Source organism: Phocoena phocoena, chromosome 9 (genome assembly GCF_963924675.1).
Source record: "Phocoena phocoena chromosome 9, mPhoPho1.1, whole genome shotgun sequence".
NCBI lineage: Eukaryota > Metazoa > Chordata > Mammalia > Artiodactyla > Phocoenidae > Phocoena > Phocoena phocoena.
The window spans coordinates 86,334,451-86,358,186 of NC_089227.1; the positions used below are offsets into that span (position 1 = coordinate 86,334,451).

The 23,736-nt window shown below is 39.2% G+C and overlaps 1 protein-coding gene across 2 annotated transcripts in view; it reads right to left on the reverse strand.

The window, feature by feature from the left end:
- Positions 1 to 23,736, reverse strand: part of CHCHD3 (coiled-coil-helix-coiled-coil-helix domain containing 3) — a 289,542-nt gene that overhangs the window by 260,463 nt on the left and 5,343 nt on the right. For both annotated transcript variants that reach the window (XM_065883507.1, XM_065883506.1), the window contains exon 2: positions 19,566 to 19,653. In XM_065883507.1, coding sequence (XP_065739579.1) covers positions 19,566 to 19,653 — 88 coding nt within the window. The remainder of the gene's footprint in view (positions 1 to 19,565; positions 19,654 to 23,736) is intronic.

The window sequence follows — 23,736 nt, forward strand, 5'->3', positions numbered from 1 at the left end:
TAAGTATATGCTGCAAACATAGGAAAAGAAAATATACATTTGGAGATGCTTTTTAAAAATGTGACAAGAGTTCAAGAGCATTTTAACAGCTTTACTGAGACAAAATTTATATACTCTAAAATTCACCCATATAGACTGTACCGTTCAATGCATTTTAATATATCAATACTTGCAGGTGAGCAGCCATCAACAGTTACTCCTAGCCCCCAATCCGCACCGCCAACACCCTCAGCCCTAGGCAACCACTGATCTACCTCCTGCCTCTACAGATTTGCTTATACTGGACATTTCATAAAAATGGAATCATACACTACGTGGTCTTTTGTGACTGGCTTCTTTCATTGAACACAATGGTTTTGAGGTCGAAAGCATTTTGAAGAAGCTGGGATGCTGATGCTCATGGCGCCTTCCACTCACTCATTCGGTCATCAAGGGTTTCTTGAGCACCTTCCACAGGTGAGACAGATGCCACATGGGTCACAATGGGACCTGAAGGCTTTCCAGTATGAATTCTGCCCTCAAGGAGCTTACAGCAGGATAAAGATGCTAACACAGCTATAAAAAACTTTTTTTTTAATGTAGAAAACAGTGACTGCCAAGAGAAAAATGTAGACAAAATACCATGTGAGTTCAGATGAAAGCAAGGTAAATAAGATCAAGAAAAGTTCTGATAAGACAACCTTTGAGTTGATCACACACACACATATACAAACAATTAAAATCAAGTATAACAACACAAGGATGGAGGCACTTCCCACAGAAGCAAACCCACACTCCTTAGCTCTGTTCCATCCATATTTACTCCTGTACTCTGATCTCCCACACAGTACCTGCATTCGAAATAACTGTAACTAGTGATAAGTCCCAGGAATCACCAAGCCCTTTATGATCCTAACTGCTCCACCCACCATTTCTTCTCCCAAGAAATGCCCTTCCTCCTTTCCATCATCCCCCACCATCAACCCTATCATGTCTGATTGGTGAACTCCTATTCATCCTTCAATATTCAGCTGAAATATTACCACCTCTTTCACGAAGTCTACCCTGACCTCCCCAGTTAGAGTTAGTCCTTATTCAATTCTTTATGATACATGTGTATCTCTATTCCAGCTAATCTGCATTGTTCTGCTCTGTTCAGCTATGAAATCTCAGCATTTAGTATAGTGTAAGGCACATAGCCAGTACTAAATAAATGTTTGTTGGAACAAGGGCACAGAACACCAAGTGAAAGGCAAAGAGGGTGGACAAAAAGGTTGGCAGAGTCAACCCGAAGTGTGTGAAAGGGGGCAGTAAAGTAAGAGCCCTGGGCACTATGTTAAACAAGGAAAAAAAGAAAGGGACATTTACTGATTACCTGCTATATTTCAGCACTGGTACATTATCTCATTTACTCTCTATGACAACCATATGAAATTAGTCTCTCCATCTTATCCTGGAGGAATTTGAAATAACTTATACAAAATGACACAACTATTAAGTGGCAAAAGCTCTTTGAACACTAAACATACACTCTGTGTGTGTGTGTGTGTGTGTGTGTGTGTGCGCGCGCGCACACGCGCACACACACTTCTATTCACAGGTAATTCAGCTGCAGCCTTTCCATTTCCTATTTGAAGAAACTGGGGTTCATTTCCTTTGGAACTCTGTTACTGAAAGCACACAGTTACATTACATCACTGCCAGCAAAGGAAAGGTGATGTTTCGGTCCGCCTTTGCATCCTCCATCCTGGGTCTGGCTAGTCCAGTACAAATCATGCCTCCTGAGGCACAGCAGAAATAACATTGCAAGCTTGAGTAATACAGAAGCCTCAGTACTGCTCAACTAAACGAATTTCACTTGGATGAAGAGAAGGTAGTTCTCAATCAAAGTATATAACATGGCCTTTAAAAGTTTCAGGTCAAAGTCCTATAAGCAACAATAAGAAAAAAAAGCAATGTTAAAAATTATTGTTTTTTAAAGTTTCACTTTGCCATTTTTGCAAATATCATTTTGCAAAAAGATGAACCTGGGTTATGAAACAATGGTTTAATCAGTAGAGGTATAATGTTTAACAGCACAAGAAACAAAGAATCAGAGGAAGCAATTTATCATTTGTATGTTTATCAGGCTTGATAAAAAATTATTTTTTAATTATACAGCCTATGTTTTTCTTAAAGAATTTTTATTAAAAAACTAATAAAATATGTCAAAGGTCAAAGAATAATCATAAGAAGAGGATTATAACCTCCCATAAACTTATAATAATCAATCTAAAATGTTTCTGAGAAAGAATATTAAAGCAACCTTTTTAGAAAAGTTGTATAAAGGTGTCACAAAAGTAGTTTATGGGCTCGATCTCATGAAATTCCCAGAGAAGTCAACATGTTATTTAGAAAAGTTAAAGAAACACATTATGCCCAGTAGGTATCTATATTAACCCACAAAATTAAACAGAAGCTGCTCGGCCATACCAGAGAAGAAGAAAGAGTTGACTGGCCTTCAATGTCTGCAAGAATGCATATTGTACACAAGCTTAAAGCCATCTCTTTCTTGCTAAAAGCACAAGTTTCAAGAAGGAAAATGAACTGAGGGCTGTTGGAGGTATTTTGTTAAAATAATTACATTTTGTTAAATTAATTTCTTCAAATAATTATAAGGACGATATTCAGAATCCATAACCTAGCTGGTTGCATTAGTGAAACAATAGAAGTGTTTTGGGTGAACTGTCAATCTCAAATACTGCTTTAATATTTTTTATTTAAAACAAATCTATCCTGATTATAGCAACTGATTTTCATATCATTCCTCAGGTTCATCTTCAAAAATGACAGCGAGTAATCAATATTTTATCTCATTTTTTGAAGTCATGAGATGACCATTATGTCAACAGCAAGACTAACTGCATCTGAAGGATTTAGTGTAACCACCAAATAAGATGGAAAGCAAATCTAATATAGTTACATGAATTATTATCACTGTGGCACATGGTGATAAGGAGAAAATGGGATGTATTGGGTAAATGCCCATATGAGCTGAGCCAAATCCTTACTTTTTCTTTTATCATTGTTAGTGCTTAGCTATTTCTGCGTTTGAGCCAGCTCCCTGGTCTCCCAGGCCTCCCCTACCGGCCTAAGGGGATGCAGGCGTGGGTTTTCCTTCCAATCCTCAACCAGAAGCCAAACCAATCCTCAACATTCCTGAGTTTCCAGACACCAAACCCGCAGGCTTCAAAGAGCTGGTCCCGGTGCCTTGAGGAAGTGAAGGAGAGCAGAGATCATCCTTTCAGTTTTGCTAGATGATACCTGAGATGCAGCCAAATGGAAGAAGAGATGGTGAAGGGTAGACTTTCTTTCATTCCACACTGCCTAAACATCTGACCTCAACAAGTCAATGTTTACCTATAGCAAAGACTGGCATATAACTGCTTTTCACCTTAGCAAGGAGAGGTCAACACCAAGGCAGGGCGAAATGCAGAAAAAAGTATCATAAAAGGAGGTCCTGAGCGGACAAACAAGTAAATGAAAGCTGTGGGATCTAAGGGAGAGTCAGTAAATCACAATCACAGCACCATGTGATAAGTGCTATGAAAGGAAAGGTACATACAGGGTGCTGTGCAACCCCTCAGGAGGTGCATCTAACCCAGACCTGGAGTCAGAAAAAACTTCTAAGTAAGTGATTTCTAGGCAGGGATGTGAACAATGAGGAAGAGTCAGCCAGATAAAAGACAGGGAGGAGGTGAGGTGGGCTGGGGTGGGGTAGACAGTTGGAGGAACAGTGGTGAGACAGAAGAGACAACACAGAAAAACACCAAAAGATAAGCTCAAGGACTCACGAACTGCTAGACAGAAAGTTCAACATGACACAGGGGCGTCTGGGAGATGATGCAGGACACTACAGCAGAGATGGGTTCTGCAGGACCTTGCTGGCTACGTAAAAGAAACTTAGACCTCACCTAAGAGGAAGGGGGAGTCTCTCAAGAGGAATGACATGATTGGTTTTACACTTTGGAAAGACTACTACGGCTGCAGTGGGAACAGGCTGGGGAATGTGAGACTGAAGGCCGTGACCCCAAGCAAGAGATGGTTAGAACAAGGCAGGAGAAAGGCCTGTGGGTGTTCCCTGAAGGATAACAGCAACAACAGGGTGAACCAGCAAAAAAAATAAAAGTCCCGCCAACAATGTCAATACACAGGGGCTTTCAGCAGCCATCTAGCTCCCCACCATACAATCTGCGAGATGTTCTAACCCCATCAGGCCTTTAAGTAAAGAAACAGCTATTGTTACTACCCTGTAATTTCAAATTCCAATCATTTGATGCTGGCTAATTAAAACCCATTATTTCAATTAACCACTCAGTCATGGGAACCAGGGCATGCACAACCAGAATACTGTCTTCAGCATGCCATAGCAATTCCAGGAAAAATTCTGAAGAGCCTTACCATAATGATTCACGTGGGTTCCCAACACTTTTCAAGAAACACTCAAGTACAGTGACAGCTGTCAACCAAGTGTCAAGTAGCCCTGGGGGCAGAACAGGTTTAAAAAGAGGACTTAAAAGCACTTATTGTTACCTGGTAGCACTGACTTGGCCTAATACAGAGCACTGGACAGGTAATTCTTAATAAAGCAGGGAGACAGGAAAGGGTAAATGGAAGAAATGAAATGCTGGGTCAGACTTTACTTTTTTAAATGTTTTTTTACAAGGAAAAACATCATCAACAACAATAACCTACTATTTGGTTGACAGGTGGAAGGGTCAGTGGACTAACTTTGAATACCTCTGCTTGAAGTATGAAAATATTTCAAATTCTCTTGGGCAATTTATTTGAAGAGATCTGGGCCATCCAGATCATACCTTCAAAGTCTATCAAATTCCAAGGAAGGCAAAAATATTGTTAATCGAGTGTTTATTTTACAACTGGCATATTAAATTTAAATCAACAATAGTGTTTTTACATATTGTATGCCCTATACTTTATAGTCCACTAGAGCTGCTTATATAACCAATGTGATATTTTGTTTTATAAACCTTGAAGCATGATTATAAAACATACTTTATAGTCGTTTTCTCTTTCTTTGTGGTTTATGACATATTATGAGTGAGATCCATGATTTACTTGATTGTTACACCCAATAACAACACTTGTTCTTTCAGAAAATACAATCCACTATCCCTTTTGTGTCCAAAACCCACTGCAGCAAAAAAAGGGGGAGGTTCTTTAAAACAGCTTCTCTCTTTTTCCCCTGGTCACTGAAGTTACTTCCTTCCAGCTCATGAGTACTGTGACTCCACGGCAGAACTACATTTCTAATCTACAGTATGCAATGCACATAAAAAAAGAGCTGCTTATTTCTAGTCACTTGGGAACAGGTAGGGAATTTCTGGCCCACTTGATCTCATACCACTTGGAAGCACTAATGAAAAGTAAATTATGCTACAGTAGTCGCAGGGTAGGGGCCTCTGAAGATTTAATAAAAGGCAGCTGAGGCACCAGTGGTCAATCAGTTAACTAAGAAATCAAAGGGCAGAAGTTCCAAGTCACAGAAAATTCTGGAAGATGTCACTCACTGATATTTCAGGACCTACTCAGCTTCTCTCCCTGTAATTCCTTTCCTCTTCCGCTGCAGCTTTTGCTTTTCTGTGTGACTCCCCTTTCAACCATCCCAAAATACCATGGAATATACACTATACTGTCAATGATCTGTTCCATTTTTTTTTAAGTTTTCTATGCTCTCTTCTCAATTTCAAAATAGAGTTTAAATTTGTGCTGGTTTCTTAAATACGACACAAAGAGTGATGAATCAAGTGGCACAGGGGAAAGCGCCCTAGACTAGGGGAAAAAAGACAGAAGTGTGAGTCTGCCACTAGTCAGCCATGTGGGCTCAGTCACCAACTCTACCCAAATCCTCCCCTGACTTTGCCATTTCTACCTCGACCGTGTCTCAGCTGTCTTCCCTGTCCGGATTTCCAACTAATGCTGTATGTTATCCACTTGTACCATTTCACCTCCCCTGCTCACAAAGCTTCTGTTTTACCCTCCACAGCCTCAAGTAGCTAAAGATAACTTTTTTTTTTTTGGCTATAGGGCCAGTTAAGGACAAATAAAAATGCTTATGGGGCTGCTTATTTTTTCAAGAAAATGAAAATGGCTTCATTTAGTGCTATGGTGGAAAACACATATTCTTACCATTTAGATTTGTTCGTTAAATATAAAAATATCAATGAGGAAATCAACACTGCATTTTTAGCCATAAAAATGTTATTAATAACTCAGTATATCTGAAAAGTATCAACTAATGCAACTTTCTAAACTTGCACCCTAAATTTAAATGAAACTGCACAGTAGCCACTAGGCCCAAAGGATAAGATTAAACTCCTTGGGCTTCCCTGGTGGCACAGTGATTGAGAGTCCACCTGCCGATGCAAGGGACATGGGTTCATGCTCCGGTCCGGGAAGATCCCACATGCCATGGAGCGGCTGGGCCCGTGAGCCATGGCCGCTGAGCCTGCGCGTCCGGAGCCTGTGCTCCGCAATGAGAGAGGCCACAACAATGAGAGGCCCGCGTACCGCAAAAAAAATAAAAATAAAAATAAAGATTAAACTCCTTAACTTCCCCAACCTTCCCACCCATGAGAACCCCACTAGAACCCTTTATCTGATCTGTGCAGTGACTCTGCCAGGAAAACCTTCAACACCAATGCCCCCACCCCTCTTATGCTCAAGGTCTGGCTCAAGTCCACTTCCCCTGATGGCCTGCCTGCCCAAGTTCTTGAACTTCTTTCTCTGAAGTCCTAAAGCACTTTCTAGACCTCTTATATATTCTATCTCACTTACATATTCATTCACCTACTCCAAAATCCTAACTGAGCAGGTGAAGAGTACTACGTTAGTACTTATTCACTACACTATAATGTTAAACATGATTTGACCAAACTAATAGTTCCTTAAAGTCAAAGATCACTTCCATGCTAATATTTGTTGACTGATAAAGGGTTCAACCATCCATTAAATGTAGATTGTTTATGGATTTCTTTTTAAGAACAGAATATACTGACAAGAGAATTTGATCTAAAGCATACCTTTAAATCAATAGTGTATACATTTCTTCCTTTCAGGAAGTGTTACTGCACATGCAAAAAAAAAAGGGCAGTGTTGAGACACTGGCATCAACAAACTGTCACATATTAAAAGTTGGAAACCGAGATACTGCAACTCCCTTCAGTTCTTGTAACTCAAGTCAAAGAAACAAGCACAGCTTGTTACTGTGAACTCTCCCTACAATGTTAGTTCTAAATGAGCCTTAAAGAGCTATCTAAAAATAAACAGGAGGGCCAGATTCTGGGAGAAAAATACATAGAACATATAGACAAATCTGCTTCCCTAAACTGGCTGTTTAGTTTGGGCTATGCTATTTCCTGCTTAAATTGGTTTCCTGCAATTTGTTAAGGATGCCAAATACTTGGTGATCTCAGTGATATACTTAAAAAAAAAAAATCAGCAAATCTTTCATATTTTTCCCAATGACAAGAAATGTACAGAGAAACGTGCACATTGAGGATAAAAATAAAAGTGAGTTCATTTGTCTTTTTACCCAGATTCATCATTTTCATCTGGTTGCTAGCGGTTTAGGTAACCAACAAATAGCCTAATAACATTCCTGCCTGATTTTTCATATTGACTTGGGGACACAGTTTCTTCAGCAATAAACAGGATCAACCATGAGAGGTCTGACCTCACTATAAGGCAGAAAAACTAAAGGATCAAAGTGGAAAAGAAAAAAAATCAATATCCAACACTGATTTTTAAAATCAAAAAATGCAAGATGTTAATGAAAAGGTAAGTTTATAACTGCACAAGGTATCCCTTTATGTCAGCCTAATAAAAAAAAAACATTCCCTGATATAAAAGCAAACCACCTACATCAGCATCCACACGGTAGGAGCTCCCAAGAATTGCTACCACCAGTGCCTGTGTCCCCAGAGTGAACCGCAGTCACCCCCAGCCCCCACCTCTCCAGGACACCCTCCAAGACCAGCAGACCCAACCAACTCCATGAAGATGAGCTAAAAGACCTTAATGAAGACAGCAGCCATCATTTAAAACATTAATTATCATTTTTTTGGTGTTTTTCTCCCCAGATCAATCATAAGCTCCAGGAGAAACTGTGCCTGTCTTGATCATCACTGTATATCCTCAGCAGTAGTAGAGGGTTAAGCACATATTAAATGCTTATATTAAGAAATAATACAGACAGCAACAGTCAGCGCTACCCACCACCAGTCCCTCCCATCAGGAAACTTGCAAAAGCCTCTTAGACAGCCTCATCCACCAGAGGGCAGACATCAGAAGCAAGAAGAACTACAATCCTGCAGCCTGTGGAACAAAAACCACATTCATACAAAGATAGACAAGATGAAAAGGCAGAGGACTAGGTACCAGATGAAGGAAAAAGATAAAACCCCAGAAAAACAATTAAATGAAGTGGAGATAGGCAATCTTCCAGAAAAAGAATTCAGAATAATGATAGTGAAGATGATCCAGGACCTCAGAAAAAGAATGGAGGCAAAGGTCGAGAAGATGTAAGAAATGTTGAACAAAGATCTAGAAGATTTAAAGAACAAACAGATGAACAATACAATAAGTGAAATGAAAAATACACTAGAAGGAATCAATAGCAGAATAAATGAGGCAGAACAACAGATACGTGACCTGAAAGACAGAATGGTGGAATTCACTGCTGTGGAGCAGAATAAAGGAAAAAGAAGGAAAAGAAATGAAGACAGCCTAAGAGACCTCTGGGACAACATTAAACGCAACAACATTCGCATTATAGGGTTCCCAGAAGGAGAAAAGAGAGAGAAAGGACCAGAGAAAATATTTGAAGAGATTATACTTGAAAACTTCCCTAACATGGGAAAGGAAATAGCCACACAAGTCCAGGAAGCACAGGGATTCCCATACAGGATAAACCCAAGGAGAAATACACTGAGACATATGGTCAAACTGGCAAAATTTAAAGACAAAGAAAAATTACTGAAAGCAGCAAGAGAAAAACGACAAATAACATACAAGGGAACTTCCATAAGGTTAACGGCTGATTGCTCAGCAGCAACTCTACAAGCCGGAAGGGAGCGGCATGATATATTTAAAGAGATGAAAAGGAAGAACCTACAACTAAGATTACTCTACCAAGCAAGAATCTCATTCAGATTCAATGCAGAAATCAAAAGCTTTACAGACATGCAAAAGCTAAGAGAATTCAGCACCACCAAACCAGCTCTACATAAAGGAACTTCTCTAAGTGGGAAACACAAGAGATGAAAAGGACCTACAAAAACAAACCCAAAACAATTAAGAAAATGATCACAGGAACATACATATCAGTAATTACCTTGAACGTGAATGGATTAAATGCTCCAACCAAAAGACACAGGCTTGCTGAATGGATACAAAAACAGGACCCATATATATGCTTTCTACAAGAAACCCGCTCCAGACCCAGGGACACATACAGACTGAAAGTGAGGGGATGGAAAAAGATATTCCATGCAAATGGAAATCAAAAGAAAGCTGGAGTAGCAATACTCATATCACATAAAATAGACTTTAAAATAAAGAATGTTACAAGAGACTTTAAAATAAAGAATGTTACAAGAGACTTTAAAATAAAGAATGTTGCCTCCATTCTTTTTCTGAGGTCCTGGATCATCTTCACTACATAATGATCAAGGGATCAATCCAAGAAGAAGATATAACAATTATAAATATATATGCACCCAACATAGGAGCACCTCAATACATAAGGCAACTGCTAACAGCTATAAAAGAGGAAATCGACAGTAACACAATAGTAGTGGGGGACTTCCACACCTCACTTCCACCAAGGGACAGATCATCCAAAATGAAAATAAATAAGGAAACAGAAGTTTTAAATGACACAATAGACCACATAGATTTAACTGATATTTATAGGACATTCCATCCAAAAACAGCAGATTACACTTTCTTCTCAAGTGCGCATGGAACATTCTCCAGGATAGATCACATCTTGGGTCACAAATCAAGCCTCAGGAAATTTAAGAAAACTGAAATCATATCAAGCATCTTTTCTGACCACAACGCTATGAGATTAGAAATGAATTACAGGGAAAAATACGTAAAAACACAAACACACAGAGGCTAAACAATACGTTACTAAATACCCAAGAGATCACTGAAGAAATCAAAGAGGAAATCAAAAAATACTTAGAGGGCTTCCCTGGTGGCTCAGTGGTTGAGGGTCCACCTGCCGACGCAGGGGATGCAGGCTCGTGCCCCGGTCCGGGAGGATCCCACATGCTGTGGAGCGGCTGGGCCCGTGAGCCATGGCTGCTGAGCCTGCGCATCCAGAGCCAGTGCTCCACAACGGGAGAGGCCACGACAGTGAGAGGCCCACGTACAGCAAAAAAAAAAAAAAAAAAAATACTTAGAGACAAAAGACAATGAAAACACGATGATCCAAAACCTATGGGATGCAGCAAAAGCAGTTCTAAGAGGGAAGTTTATAGCTATACCAGCCTACCCCAAGAAACAAGAAAAAATCTCAAATAAACAATCTAACCTTACATCTAAAGGAACTACAGAAAGAACAAACAAAACCCAAAGTTAGCAGCAGGAAAGAAATCATAAAGATCAGAGCAGAAATAAATGAAATAGAAACAAAGAAAGCAATAGCAAAGATCAATAAAACTAAAAGCTGGTTCTTTGAGAAGATAAACAAAATTGATAAACCATTAGCCAGACTCATCAAGAAAAACAGGCAGAGGTCTCAAATCAATAAAATTAGAAATGAAGAAGGAGAAGTTACAGTAGACTCCGCAGAAATACAAAGCATCCTAAGAGACTACTACAAGCAACTCTATGCCAATAAAATGGACAACCTGGAAGAAATGGACAAATTCTTAGAAAGCTATAACCTTCCAAGACTGAACCATTAAGAAATAGAAAATATGAACAGACCAATCACAAGTAATGAAACTGAAACTGTGATTAAAAATCTTCCAACAAACAAAAGCCCAGGACCAGATGGCTTCACAGGTGAATTCTATCAAACATTTAGAGAAGAGCTAACACCTATCCTTCTCAAACTCTTCCAAAAAACTGCAGAGGGAGGAACACTCCCAAACTCATTCTACGAGGCCACCATCACCCTGGTACCAAAACCAGACAAAGATACTACAAAAGAGGAAAATTACAGCCCAGTATCACCAATGAACATAGACGCAAAAATCCTCCACAAAACACTAGCAAACAGAATCCAACAGCACATTAAAAGGATCATACACCATAATAAAGGGGGGTTTATCCCAGGAATGCAAGGATTCTTCAATATATGCAAATCAATTAATATGACACAAAATATTAACGAACTGAAGGATAAAAACCATATGATAATCTCAATAGATGCAGAAAAAGCTTTTGACAAAATTCAACACCAATTTATGGTAAAAACCCTCCAGTAGTAGGCATGAAGAGAACTTACCTCAACATAATAAAGGCCATATATGACAAACCCACAGCCCACATCGTTTTCAATGGTGAAAAACTGAAATCATTTCCACTAAGATCAGGAACAAGACAGGGTTGCCCACTCTCAACACTGTTATTCAACATAGTTTTGGAAGTTTTAGCCACAGCAATCAGAGAAGAAAAAGAAAAGGAATCAAAATCAGAAAGGTAAAACTGTCACTACATACAGATGACATAATACTATACATAGAGAATCCTAAAGATGCTACCAGAAAACTACTAGAGCTAATCAATGAATTTCATAAAGCTGCAGGATACAAAATTAATGCACAGAAATCTCTTGCATTCCTACACACCAATGATCAAAAATCTGAAAGAGAAATTAAGGAAACACCCCTATTTACCACTGTAACAAAGAGAATAAAATACCCAGGAATAACCCTACCTAGGGAGACAAAAGACCTGTATGCAGAAAACTATAAGACACTGATGAAAGAAATTAAAGATGATACCAACAGATGGAGAGATATACCATGTTCTTGGATTGGCAGAATCAATACTGTGAAAATGGCTATACTACCCAAAGCAATCTACAGATTCAGTGCAATCCCTATCAAATTACCAATGGCATTTTTTATGGAACTAGAACAAAAAATCTTAAAATTTGTATGGAGACACAAAAGACCCCGAATAGCCAAAGCAATCTTGAGGGAAAAAGACAGAGCTGCAGGAATGAGACTCCCTGACTTCAGACTATACTACAAAGCTACAGTAATCAAGACAATATGGTACTGACACAAAAACAGAATCATAGATCAATGGAACAGGACAGAAAGCTCAGAGATAAACCCACGCACCTATGGTCAACTAATCTATGACAAAGGAGGCAAGGATATACAATGGAGAAAAGACAGTCTCTTCAATAAGTGGTGCTGGGAAAACTGGACAGCTACATGTAAAAGAATGAAATTAGAACACTCCTTAACACCATACACAAAAATAAACTCAAAATGGATTAGAGACCTAAATGTAAGACCACACACAATAAAACTGTTAGAGGAAAACATAGGAAGAACACTCTTTGACATAAACCACAGCAAGATCTTTTTTGATTCAACTCCTAGAGTAATGGAAATAAAAATAAACAAATGGGACCTAATGCAACTTCAAAGCTTTTGCACAGCAAAGGAAACCATAAATACTACGAAAAGACAACCCTCAGAATGTGAGAAAATATTTGCAAATGAATCAACGGAAAAAGGATTAATCTCCAAAATATATAAACAGCTCATGAATCTCAATATTAAAAAAACAAACACCCTAATCCAAAAATGGGCAGAAGACCTAAATAGACATTTCTCCAAAGAAGACATACAGATGGCCAAGAAGCACATGAAAAGCTGCTCAACATCACTAATTTTTAGAGAAATGCAAATCAAAACTACAATGAGGTATCACCTCACACCAGTCAGAATGGGCATCATCAGAAAATCTACAAACGACAAATGCTGGAGAGGGTGTGGAGAAAAGGCAACTCTCCTGCACTGTTGGTGGGAATGTAAATTATTACAGCCACTTATGGAGAACAGGACGGAGGTTCCTTAAAAAACTAAAAATAGAACTACCACATGATCCAGCAATCCCACTACTGGGCATATACCCAGAGAAAATCACAATTCAAAAAGACACATGCACCTCAATGTTCACTGCAGCACTATTTACAATAGCCAGGTCATGGAAGCAACCTAAATGCCCATCGACAGACAAATGGATAAAGAAGATGTGGTACATATATACAATGGAATATTACTCAGCCATAAAAAGGAACAGAGTTGGGTCATTTGTTGAGACATGTATGGATCTAGAGACTGTCATACAGAGTGAAGTAAGTCAGAAAGAGAAAAACAAATATCGTATATTAGCGCATATATGTGGAATCTAGAAAAATGGTACAGATGAACCAGTTTGCAGGGCAGAAATTGAAACACAGATGTAGAGAACAAACGTATGGACACCAAGGGGTGAAAGCCGTGGGAAGATGGGGGTGGTGGTGTGATGAACTGGGTGACTGGGATGGACATGTATACACTGATGTGTATAAAACTGATGACTAATAAGAACCTGCAGTATAAAAAAAACAAACAAATAAGAAAAACAACTAATACTAAACTTTCTTTGGGTTATTTATATGGAAATATGTTGATATAAATGTTTCAGACATTACATGAAATTTCTAAAAATCTTATAAGTTCTGGTATAATATTATAAGTCATAATTCTAGTTATTTCTTTAAAATGTATATCTCAGAAATAACTAAATTTCCTTGTCAATTGCATTATTATGAACTTTCATCAAATCTTTAACTGTGGTCATTTTTAAGTCTTTCGTCATTTACAGACAGTTCTGGGTGCACTCTGATGCTTTCGCAAAAATGTTCCTATAAAGGGTTTCATCTTCAAGGAATTCATGGAAAAGACTCTGACAAGTACAGGTTTCTGGTAACTGACTATACTGCTGAACTGAATAAATAAGCATTTTCAGAACTCTAATGGAAAACTGATAAACTCATAAAAGTGCTAACAAAAGATCAAGATGAAAAAAAATTAATTACATGGGACTGAGTGAACTGATGAGGATGATTATAATTTTTGTGACTTTCTGTTTGAATAAAAAAAAAATCCCACAAGGACTCAGAGGCAAAAAATATACAAATCAATTTTCACTGCAAAGTAAAGGAGCTGTTACAGTGGAGGATTACTGGACTGAATGTCAATATTATGACACAGTGTGAGTGTGTTTCATGTTTGGTAATTGCAATCATTGTTGTTTTTGTGTGGTCATCCATTTACAATGCTTGGTGTCAGTTTATTTACCTCTAGTAAAAATAAAAATATATTTTTTAAAAAAGCAAACCAATGTAGTTGAGATAGCACATAACACATCAAAGAATTTGAGGCAGCAAGGATATAATTAAGTTCTTTAGAGCGCATTCATTTATTAAAGTGGCATTACAATATGCTGTGTGTCACACAGTATATTATTTTGCCTAAACAGCTTTACATGCAAATACTTACTGCAGTGAGTCACTGATCTGGTTCAAGGTTGGGCAAAAAATAGTTTCAGTAAAGTCTTTAAAGGAAATCACTTTCTTACAGCATAAATTATGTTCTCGAAACTATATACATGACAAAACTTAGTTCTTATTCTCAGAAATCCTAGTGCTCTCAGTCCATCAACTCTGCCCTGTATTCACACATATGAATAGCCTAGGGGGCTGGTATGAATTAGAGTCCTGCAAGGAAGAAAGCATTTTAACAAATATTAAAAATTCAACTCACATTTAATATATCATTTACCTGACACTGAAAAATGTAGAAAAGGCTGGTGACATTTTTATCCATATTATTTTTGTAGACTTGAAAAATTATTTCATAACACATCTAAATTATAAATCTTAAGCAATCTATTATTGGGGCTTCCCTGGTGGCGCAGTGGTTGAGAGTCCGCCTGCCGATGCAGGGGACACGGGTTTGTGCCCCGGTGCCGCGGAGCGGCTGGGCCCGTGGGCCATGGCCGCTGAGCCTGCGCGTCCGGAGCCAGTGCTCCGCAACGGGAGAGGTCACAACAGTGAGAGGCCCGCGTACCGAAAAAAAAAAAAAAAAAAAGAAATCTATTATTGGATACTAACTAAAACCCCAAACGCAGAAGAGAACATTAACTTTGAGGCTGTGTACTTTTAGAAACATATTCTTTAAATTTTAAGAAGAATAAATCTGTTAATTTGCACAATCATTGTCTAACTGCATTCTGAACCTAAAGGCAAGATCGTTTCAAAATAGTATGTAGAATATTCTTTTCTTACGTTGGGCTGGAATGGGTAACGGAAATATTCTCAAAGAGCCTGAGCTATTAGCCTTGTTGAGCTTTTTTCACATCAAAGTGCAGACAGAAAAAGCAAGTATTTGTATGGCATATGAGGGTACACAGGTGTTCACCAGCTACCCTGAATCTAAGAAATCAATTCCTCCAATACACTCATAACACACAGGTTAGGAAGCTGTGCTGAAGACTGAGGTGAAGACAGTAGTCCTCAGGGAAATATTTCCTGGCATCCATTTACCCACAATCCTGGGGGAGCTGGGATGTGGAAAAGGCAGGAAGCTAGATTCACAAACACACAGAGCTGTCTAGCTCCACAACCTCAGTCACCACATCATTAAAATCACCTGATGAAGCTCACAAGGCCAAGCACTGATAAAATCTAGACTAAAGCTGTGCAAGAGAACTTTCTGCAATGATGAAAATGTCCTATACTGCACTGTCCAATATGGCAGCCACTAGCCACAGGTGGTTACTGAGCATTGAAGGGTGACTAGTGTGACACAAGAGACAAAATTTTTATTTTATTTCATTTTAATTAATTTTAATTTAAATATTAATAGCCACATGTGACTAATGGCTACCATTTAGAGAGTGTACTTCTAGCCTGACCAACAAAACACAAGGTGGCATTCAAAGAGTTTTCAGTGCCCAGGCTGGTCATAGACCAAAGAGTTCATCAGTCATGTCAAATCGAGAAATGGGAAGGGATGGATCCCTCAGCATAGGCAGAACTTATCTCAACGTCAGTGTCACACTCTGCAGGCCACACCATGAGCATTTATAGAAAGCCTCCCCACCCACACCCACTCTTTCAAAGTATCCTTTTAAGAAACCAACCCAAGAAGAACAACACTTCTTCTCCTTCAACTCACTGTTGTACAAGAGCAAATACGGGAGAAAGCTAGAAGAACCAACAATCACTTACAGAAAGGTGCTTTCCTAAACTCAAGCAGAACATCACTAAAAAGCAGCTCCTTCCCTACAACTAGTTTCTGTCACATCCTCTCTACAAATGAAGCAAGATGTCATTCAAATGATAATAAAACAGAGTGGTTTACTGCATTTGCTCTGGAGTCAAACAGACTTGAATTCAAGTATCACATCCACTGCTCACCAGCTGTGTGACTTTGGGCAAGATAATTAATCACTTCAAGTCTCAATTTTCTTCCATGTAAAATGGCTTAATACAGTACCTTCTTCACAGGATTATACAGATTACACAAACTAGACATAAAGGATTTAACAGAGTACCTGGCACGTAATAAACGTTACTTAAATGTTATTTATTACTATTCCATCATTAGTTCACCATCACCATCCTATCTCCTTAACATAGTAGGTAGAAAAGAAATCTACCTAGGGACTTCCCTGGTGGTCCAGTGGTAAGGAATCCGCCTTCCAACGCAGGTGATGCGGGTTCAATCCCTGGTCGAACCCATTAAGATCCCACATGTCGCGGGGGAACTAAGCCCACAAGCCACAACTACTGAGCCTGCATGCCTCAACTAGAGAGGCTGCATGCCACAAACTACAGAGCCCACGCACTCTGGAGCCAGCGTGCCACAACTATAGAGAAGCCCGTGCACCACAACGAAAGATCCCGCATGCCTCAATGAAGAGCCCGCATGCTGCAACTAAGACCCGACACAGCAAGAATACAATAAATAATTTTTTTTAAAAAAAGGAAAAGAAGAAATCTACCTAGAACAAAGCATATTTTAGATCAAATTCCAATTTTTAAAATATCCATATGTCAAAAGATAATGTTGGAAAAGCAAAAAGGGACAAGTCATGGTGTACCTCAGAAGCCAAGAAAAGCAATTCAAATTATATTCTAAGTACCATGGAGATCTACCACTAGGATATGATATGAGCTGACGTATTTTTTTAAAGATTGCTGAGGCCTCTGGGTGCTTGGCAGAGCATAGAGGGAGGACAAGAGTGGAAGTAGGGAGCCAGTTAAGAGGCTTCAGCAAAAGACAAGGTAAGAGATGGTGGTTACCTCGACTGGAGCTGCAGCAGTAAAGATAGACAAGCAAAGAACATATCCAAACATATTCTGGAGATGGAGCTGACAAGACTAGCTAATGGTCTAATATGAGAATTAAGAAAGGGACTTGCCTGGCGGTGCAGTGGTTAAGAATCCACCTGCCAATGCAGGGGACACGGGTTTGAGCCCTGGCCTGGGAAGATCCCACGTGCCGCGAGCAACTAAGCCCACGTGCCACAACTACTGAGCCTGTGCTCTACAGCTGTAAGCCACAACTACTGAGCCGACAAGCCACAACTACTGAAGCGCACGCCTAGAGCCCCTGCTCCGCGACAAGAGAAGCCACCACAATGAGAAGCCCATGCACCACAATGAAGAGTAGCCCCCTCTCGCCACAACTAGAGAAAGCCCACACACAGCAACGAAGACCCAACGCAGCCAAAAATAAAAAATAAATAAAATTTTTAAAAGATCTGTAATCCCGATTATAATAAAATAATTTTTTTTAAAAATTAAGAAAAAAAGAGGAAACAAGGATGAATCCCAGTGCCATTTACTGGGAAAGATAAAGAGGAGAAGCAACTCTGAAGAAGAATAAAAAGCTTTGTCTTGGATCTGCTAAGTTGAAGAATTTTAAGTGGAGATGTGAAGTAGACAATTGTCGGAGTCGAGTTTCAAGGAGAGATCAGGGCTAGAGATACAATTTTGGGAGTCACGGGCATCTACACAATGACTCAAAAGGCATACAATTTGATGACATTAGTGGAAATCAGCAAAGAAGACTAGACTAAGGATGCAAGTAAGGTATAAGGAAAACCAAGAGTGTGGCCCAGAAGCCAAAAAAAGGGTTTCCAGCAGAGGGGGTGGTCACCTTCTACCTAACCTTAATGAACGATGAACACTTCTTAATGCTAAATAAAAAGTTTGCAAAGGACAAGAACTATTTCTTATTCATCTTGGCACCTTCTGCTCTACACACATCAGAAGTTCAACTCATGGTTACTGACTTAATGATTAGTAAGAGGGTCACAAATGCCCCCAAGTGAATGGCATTTGGGCAACATCTCATCTTTCTCAAGGTATTTCAGTCTATAACCAGATTTACCACACAATACCCCTTTCTAATAAATAATGAAAATTCTCGTTTAGTCCAAGTTTAATCATCTCAACTATTTTCTCATTGCCATTTCACCAAAAAACAGCATGTCCATCCATCAAATTTAGCAGCAATAAGAACAGTGCCAGACACATAGCAGGTGCTCAATAAATATTAGTTGGATGAATAAATGGACAGGGTAAGAGAGAGAAAAGAAAGAGAGAAAGAGAAAAGAAAGAGAGAAAAGAAAGAAAAAGAAACAGTCTCTTATCCTACAGGATAAGAGAGGTAAAATGAGACAATAATTCTCTATGGATTTCATTTAACATCATATTTTCCTCAATAATTAAGATTATGAAGGAATAAACTTAAGAAACTTAAAGAAATCTATTAAGATAGTAAAATCATCAGAGATTTTCATCTGGAAGCAATAAATCAGTATTTTCTAAGTTCAATTTTTTTTTAATAAATATTTACTCCCAAACCTCTCATATCCCTATAAGTAATTCATTTTACACAAAAAGATATGAAATAACCTTCCAAAGCCTAACAGAGGATTCAGGAGCTGGAAGAGAAAAAACATTCCCAAAGACTGTTTGAAAGTAGATTCATTCCACTTTTAGTTCAAAGAATTTTAAAAGAAACCCTGGTACTAACCAATATAGTCGGCCTTCCATACCTGCAGGTTCCGCATCCACAGATTCCACCAACCACAGGTTGAAAATATTCAGGAAAAAAAAAAAAAATTCCAGAAAATCCCAAAAAGCAAAACTTGAATTTGCCATGCAGGCAATTATTTACTTGGCATTTACAGTGTATTAGGTATCATAAATAATCTAGAGATGATTTAAAGTATATGGGAGGATGTGCATAGGTTATAAGCAAGTACTACCCATTTTACATAAAGGACTTGCACATCCATGGATTTTGGTATCCAAGAGGGTCCTGGAACCAATACCCATGGATACCAAAGGAAGACTATTCCCCCATAAAAAGTCGAACATCCAAAAAACAAAAGACAGAAGTGCAGAAGAGCTTGACTATTGAGTGAACTTTACCACTTATAATTTTTCTGCTAAGAACTCAGAAATTAAAATTCTGAAATACCTGAGGCACCGTAAGCACCAGAATACCGCTGAGACTTCGGACCAGATGGAGAGGTTTCCTTCATACGATCAATCACATTTTCCGAAAGCTGAAAAAGCAACGTCAAAATAAAATCAATTATTAAAGAACAAGAAAGAAAACAGTACAGTAGCATCCAAGTAATTCAGCCATCCATACCAGTATGCATAACAAATGCCCCGAAGAAATTAGACTAAATCTAATAGCTGTAACACTAAAAGCAAGTAAGAACAATTTTAAGATTTCAAGATGCACCCCATAGCACTACTTCATTTCTTCTAATGCACTGCTAATTGCTCATTATAAATAACTCTTTTCCTCATTTTATACTGTGCACTAAATTGTAATCTCTGAGAAAATGTAAGCCATCAGAACTCCTTCGACTTTCCTCCCCTGTCCTACAAATTAAGCTTGCAGCAGGCCTTAGCTCCTTCTTTCCCTCCAGCCCCAAATGAAATGGTGTCCCTCCCTCCCTCCCTCCCTCCCGTTCAAGGCTAACCACAAACAATCCCTCTTTCAACAGATTTCATTATGCACCAACTGTGTGCCAGCCAACTATGGGTGGCAGAAGTCATCAAGGTGCTTAAAGTCAAGAAGAAACAGACAATCATCATGCATTTAAATATAATGTGAAGGATGTTACTTAATGCAGTTGGCCTGTAATGGAAGGGCTGACAGCACAATGGGCAGATGGGCAGGGCATCTAGACAGGCTGTGGGAGTGAGGCTGAGCCGGGGGCTGAGAAGGATGAAGAGTACTTAGAAAGAGAAGAGTAGGATAAGAATACTCTAAGAAGAGAGTACTGCATGAAGCTATAGTTAAGCAGCAGGGCTTATCAGCATAGCAAGGGGAAACATCAAGCAGGCAGTTGGCAACAGGGCAGGGGCTCTGAGGAACTCAGGCTAGGAGATTTGAGAGTCATCAGCCCACAACACCCCCCACCCCACAACTTACCAGATCATCCTTTTCTATTTTCTTCACAGCACTTACCACTATCTGATTCTTTCTTGTTTATTGCCTGCCTTTCTCACTAGAAAGAAAGCTCCAGGAAAGCATGGATTTGGCTGTCCTGTCTAGTATTATATCCCCAGAGCCTCAATAAGCCTGGTTAAATGAGTGAATGGTTAAATAAATGAAACTATATGAATGAATAAAAGAATGGCTGAAGCAGGAAGCTGAGGAGGGGGCTTAGTGAAAGGGAAGGTGAAGAGGGAAATAAGATTCTAGATTTTGAAGACTCTTAGTAAATCCTTCAAGTTAGGGAGTTGAACTAGATCCTGAGGACGGCTGGGCACTACTGAAGGATTTTAAGCAGGGTAATGACACAATCAGACTTGCATTTTAGAAAGATCACTCTAGCTACAGTATGGAGGACAGACTGGAGGGGGACAAGAAAAGAAGAGGACCCCTGAAGGACACTAAAGGACCAATTAAGAAGCTATTAAGCATATGTCCACACAAAGATTTGCCTGGGAATGTGCAGAGCAGCATTACTCATAATAGCAAACAAATACCCATATTCCAGTGAATGGATAAACAAAACATATATCCATACAATGGACTACAATTCATCAATAAAAAGAACTGAAGTTCTGATAGATGCTTCTATATGGATAGACCCAAAAAACAACTAAGTAAAGGAAGCCAGACACAGAAGGCCACATATTGTATAATTCTATTTACATGAAATGCCCAGAAAAGGTAACTCTATACAGACAGAAAATAGATAAGTGGTTGCCTAAGGCTAGGATAAGAATGGAGATTAACTAGAAATGGACATGAAGATTTTATTGGGATGATGAAAATGTTCTAGAACTGGACTGTGGTGATGGTTGCACAATTTTGCAAATTTATTAGAAAGCGTTGTACACAGAAAACAGGTGAATTTTATATGTAAATTACACCACAATAAAGTTGTTCTTAGAAAATAAAAAACACGTTCCAGGGAGAACACATTCAAAAGATATTTAGGATTCAAAATGGCTAACCTTCACTGAGTGCTTATTATGTGCCAGGCACTTACACTAAACTAAACACTTGACCCACTTAACCCTTCACAATCCTGAGATACTTTTATTACCTCCATTGTATAGGTGAGGAAACTGAAGCAAAGCCAGATTAAATAATTTGCACTGGACCTTACGAGTTGTCAGCAATGCAGCCAGGATTCAAACCCAGGAAGTCTGAGTGTCAAGGTCACAGTCAGCTGTCCCCTTCACTGCCAGATTCATTGTCTGACTAGATGAGGGCGAAGCAGATATCATCAAGAAGGTTTCCAGGTCAAGTAATGGGGTGATCCCCCTCCCACATCCTTAAGAACCTTCTTCCAGTTTCCACTTCCTTAACACACCACTATCTGGCTTGTAACCCAATACAGCAGAGAAAGTGTTCCAGTAAAAGTCACCACTGATCAAATAAATAACCTTCTATATTTATGTTTATATAAATAAATCTTTTTTATTTATACTTATAAGGCACCTAATTTATATGACTTCCTTTTGCTCACTCCCCTCTTCCGAAAACCCCTCCCCTGCTTTTCCAACATCCCTTCCTGCTTGTCCTAGGACTCTGGCTGAGTCTTCATTCTTCTGCAGGCTTCCCCTCCCCTTGAATGCTAGAGGTCCCCACATTTTGTTCCTTGCCTTGATTTTCTTCTCACTCTACATGCTCTTGCTGGTACTCTCATTCACTCCCTTGATTTTTTTAACTGCTGTTGATTAATGAATGAATTCTAAACCATTATCTCCAGCCCAAGAGCTGTATTCCGAAAGCCAGACCTAAACACTTAATTGCCTAATGGACACCTCCCCTGGGACAGACCACAAGCGCCTCAAACCCAACACGTCGCAAGCTGGATTCACGTTTGCCAAAACTCCCTTCTTCCTCTTGCTTTCCTTATCTCATTAATGACACCACCTCCATCCAGCTTCTAAATCAAAACATAGGACTTCTTGACTCTTCTCTCTCTTATTCTCTTAGCCATGACTTCCTCAACTCCTCAAAGTTTAACGAATTCATCATCTCTCCTCGCATCCCATTTCCCCTGCCCTAATTCATGGCACCATCAATATTCCTCCTAAAATGCAAATCTGATTATGGTAATTCCCGTTTCAAATCCTTCAATAGCTACCTCTGTTGACAAGAAAGTCCTGATTCTTCTGTGTGGCGTTCAAGACTTCCTCTTCATTTGGTTATGGCCTAACTCTCCAACCTCAGCTTCCATAGCTTTTCCCCCAAGACCTCATACCCTGTTCGCCACCCACACTGGCTACTTGTTGCCATCTCTTTGCCTTTATACATGGCTACATTGCCTTCTCCCTGGGCCCCTTGGGAGAGAACTGCCTTTCAAAATTCAGTTCAAACACTAAAGCCATTTCATTCCAATTCTGCTTACCCAACGCTACCCTTCTTGTGCCCCACAGGTACCTTGCACAAATTTCCAGTGCAGTGCTCCAGTGACAGAACAAGCAACTGCCTTTCTGCAAAACTGTGAGCTCCTGTATTAGCCATTCAACAAGGTTTACTAGGCCAAGCACTAATTGAGGCCCTTGTGAGACATCAGTGAACAAAACAGTTTGTACCTGAACTGTTACTTATATCTCATGACCCAAACCAGAATGGAGGTGAGACAGTAAAGGGAAAGTCCACAGCTCAAAAGTTGTAACCTTTTAAGGAAAAACCATGACTCCTTTCTTGGAAGAGAAGTGGAAGTTAGGAAGGAGAGTGCCAAGGCACTTTGCTTTTCTAACAACTGACAGCCACTGAGACTGTTGCTGCAACTCATCTACAAAGCTGAGCTACATCTTAGGAAGAACCCCTCAAGACTGACTCCAATCCTCTCAATTCACAAGTGAGAAAAAAGAGGTCCTGAGTAACATCCAGCTACTGGCAGCATCAGGACAGCAACCAGTAACCCCCATTCTCTAGTCCAGTGCCTTCTCCACTATTAAATAATACACTCCTTAATCACACACAATAAAGTAAAAATGTATCACTTCCTCTTAAAGAAATAAAATGAGCCTTATTAAGTTTTAGAATCTTAAAACTATTTTAACTGATATATAATTTATATAAAGTTTACTCAATATATAAGGTAATATACTGCATAATATACATTTAATGTACCATATTAACATAGCATGCTGTAATGTAA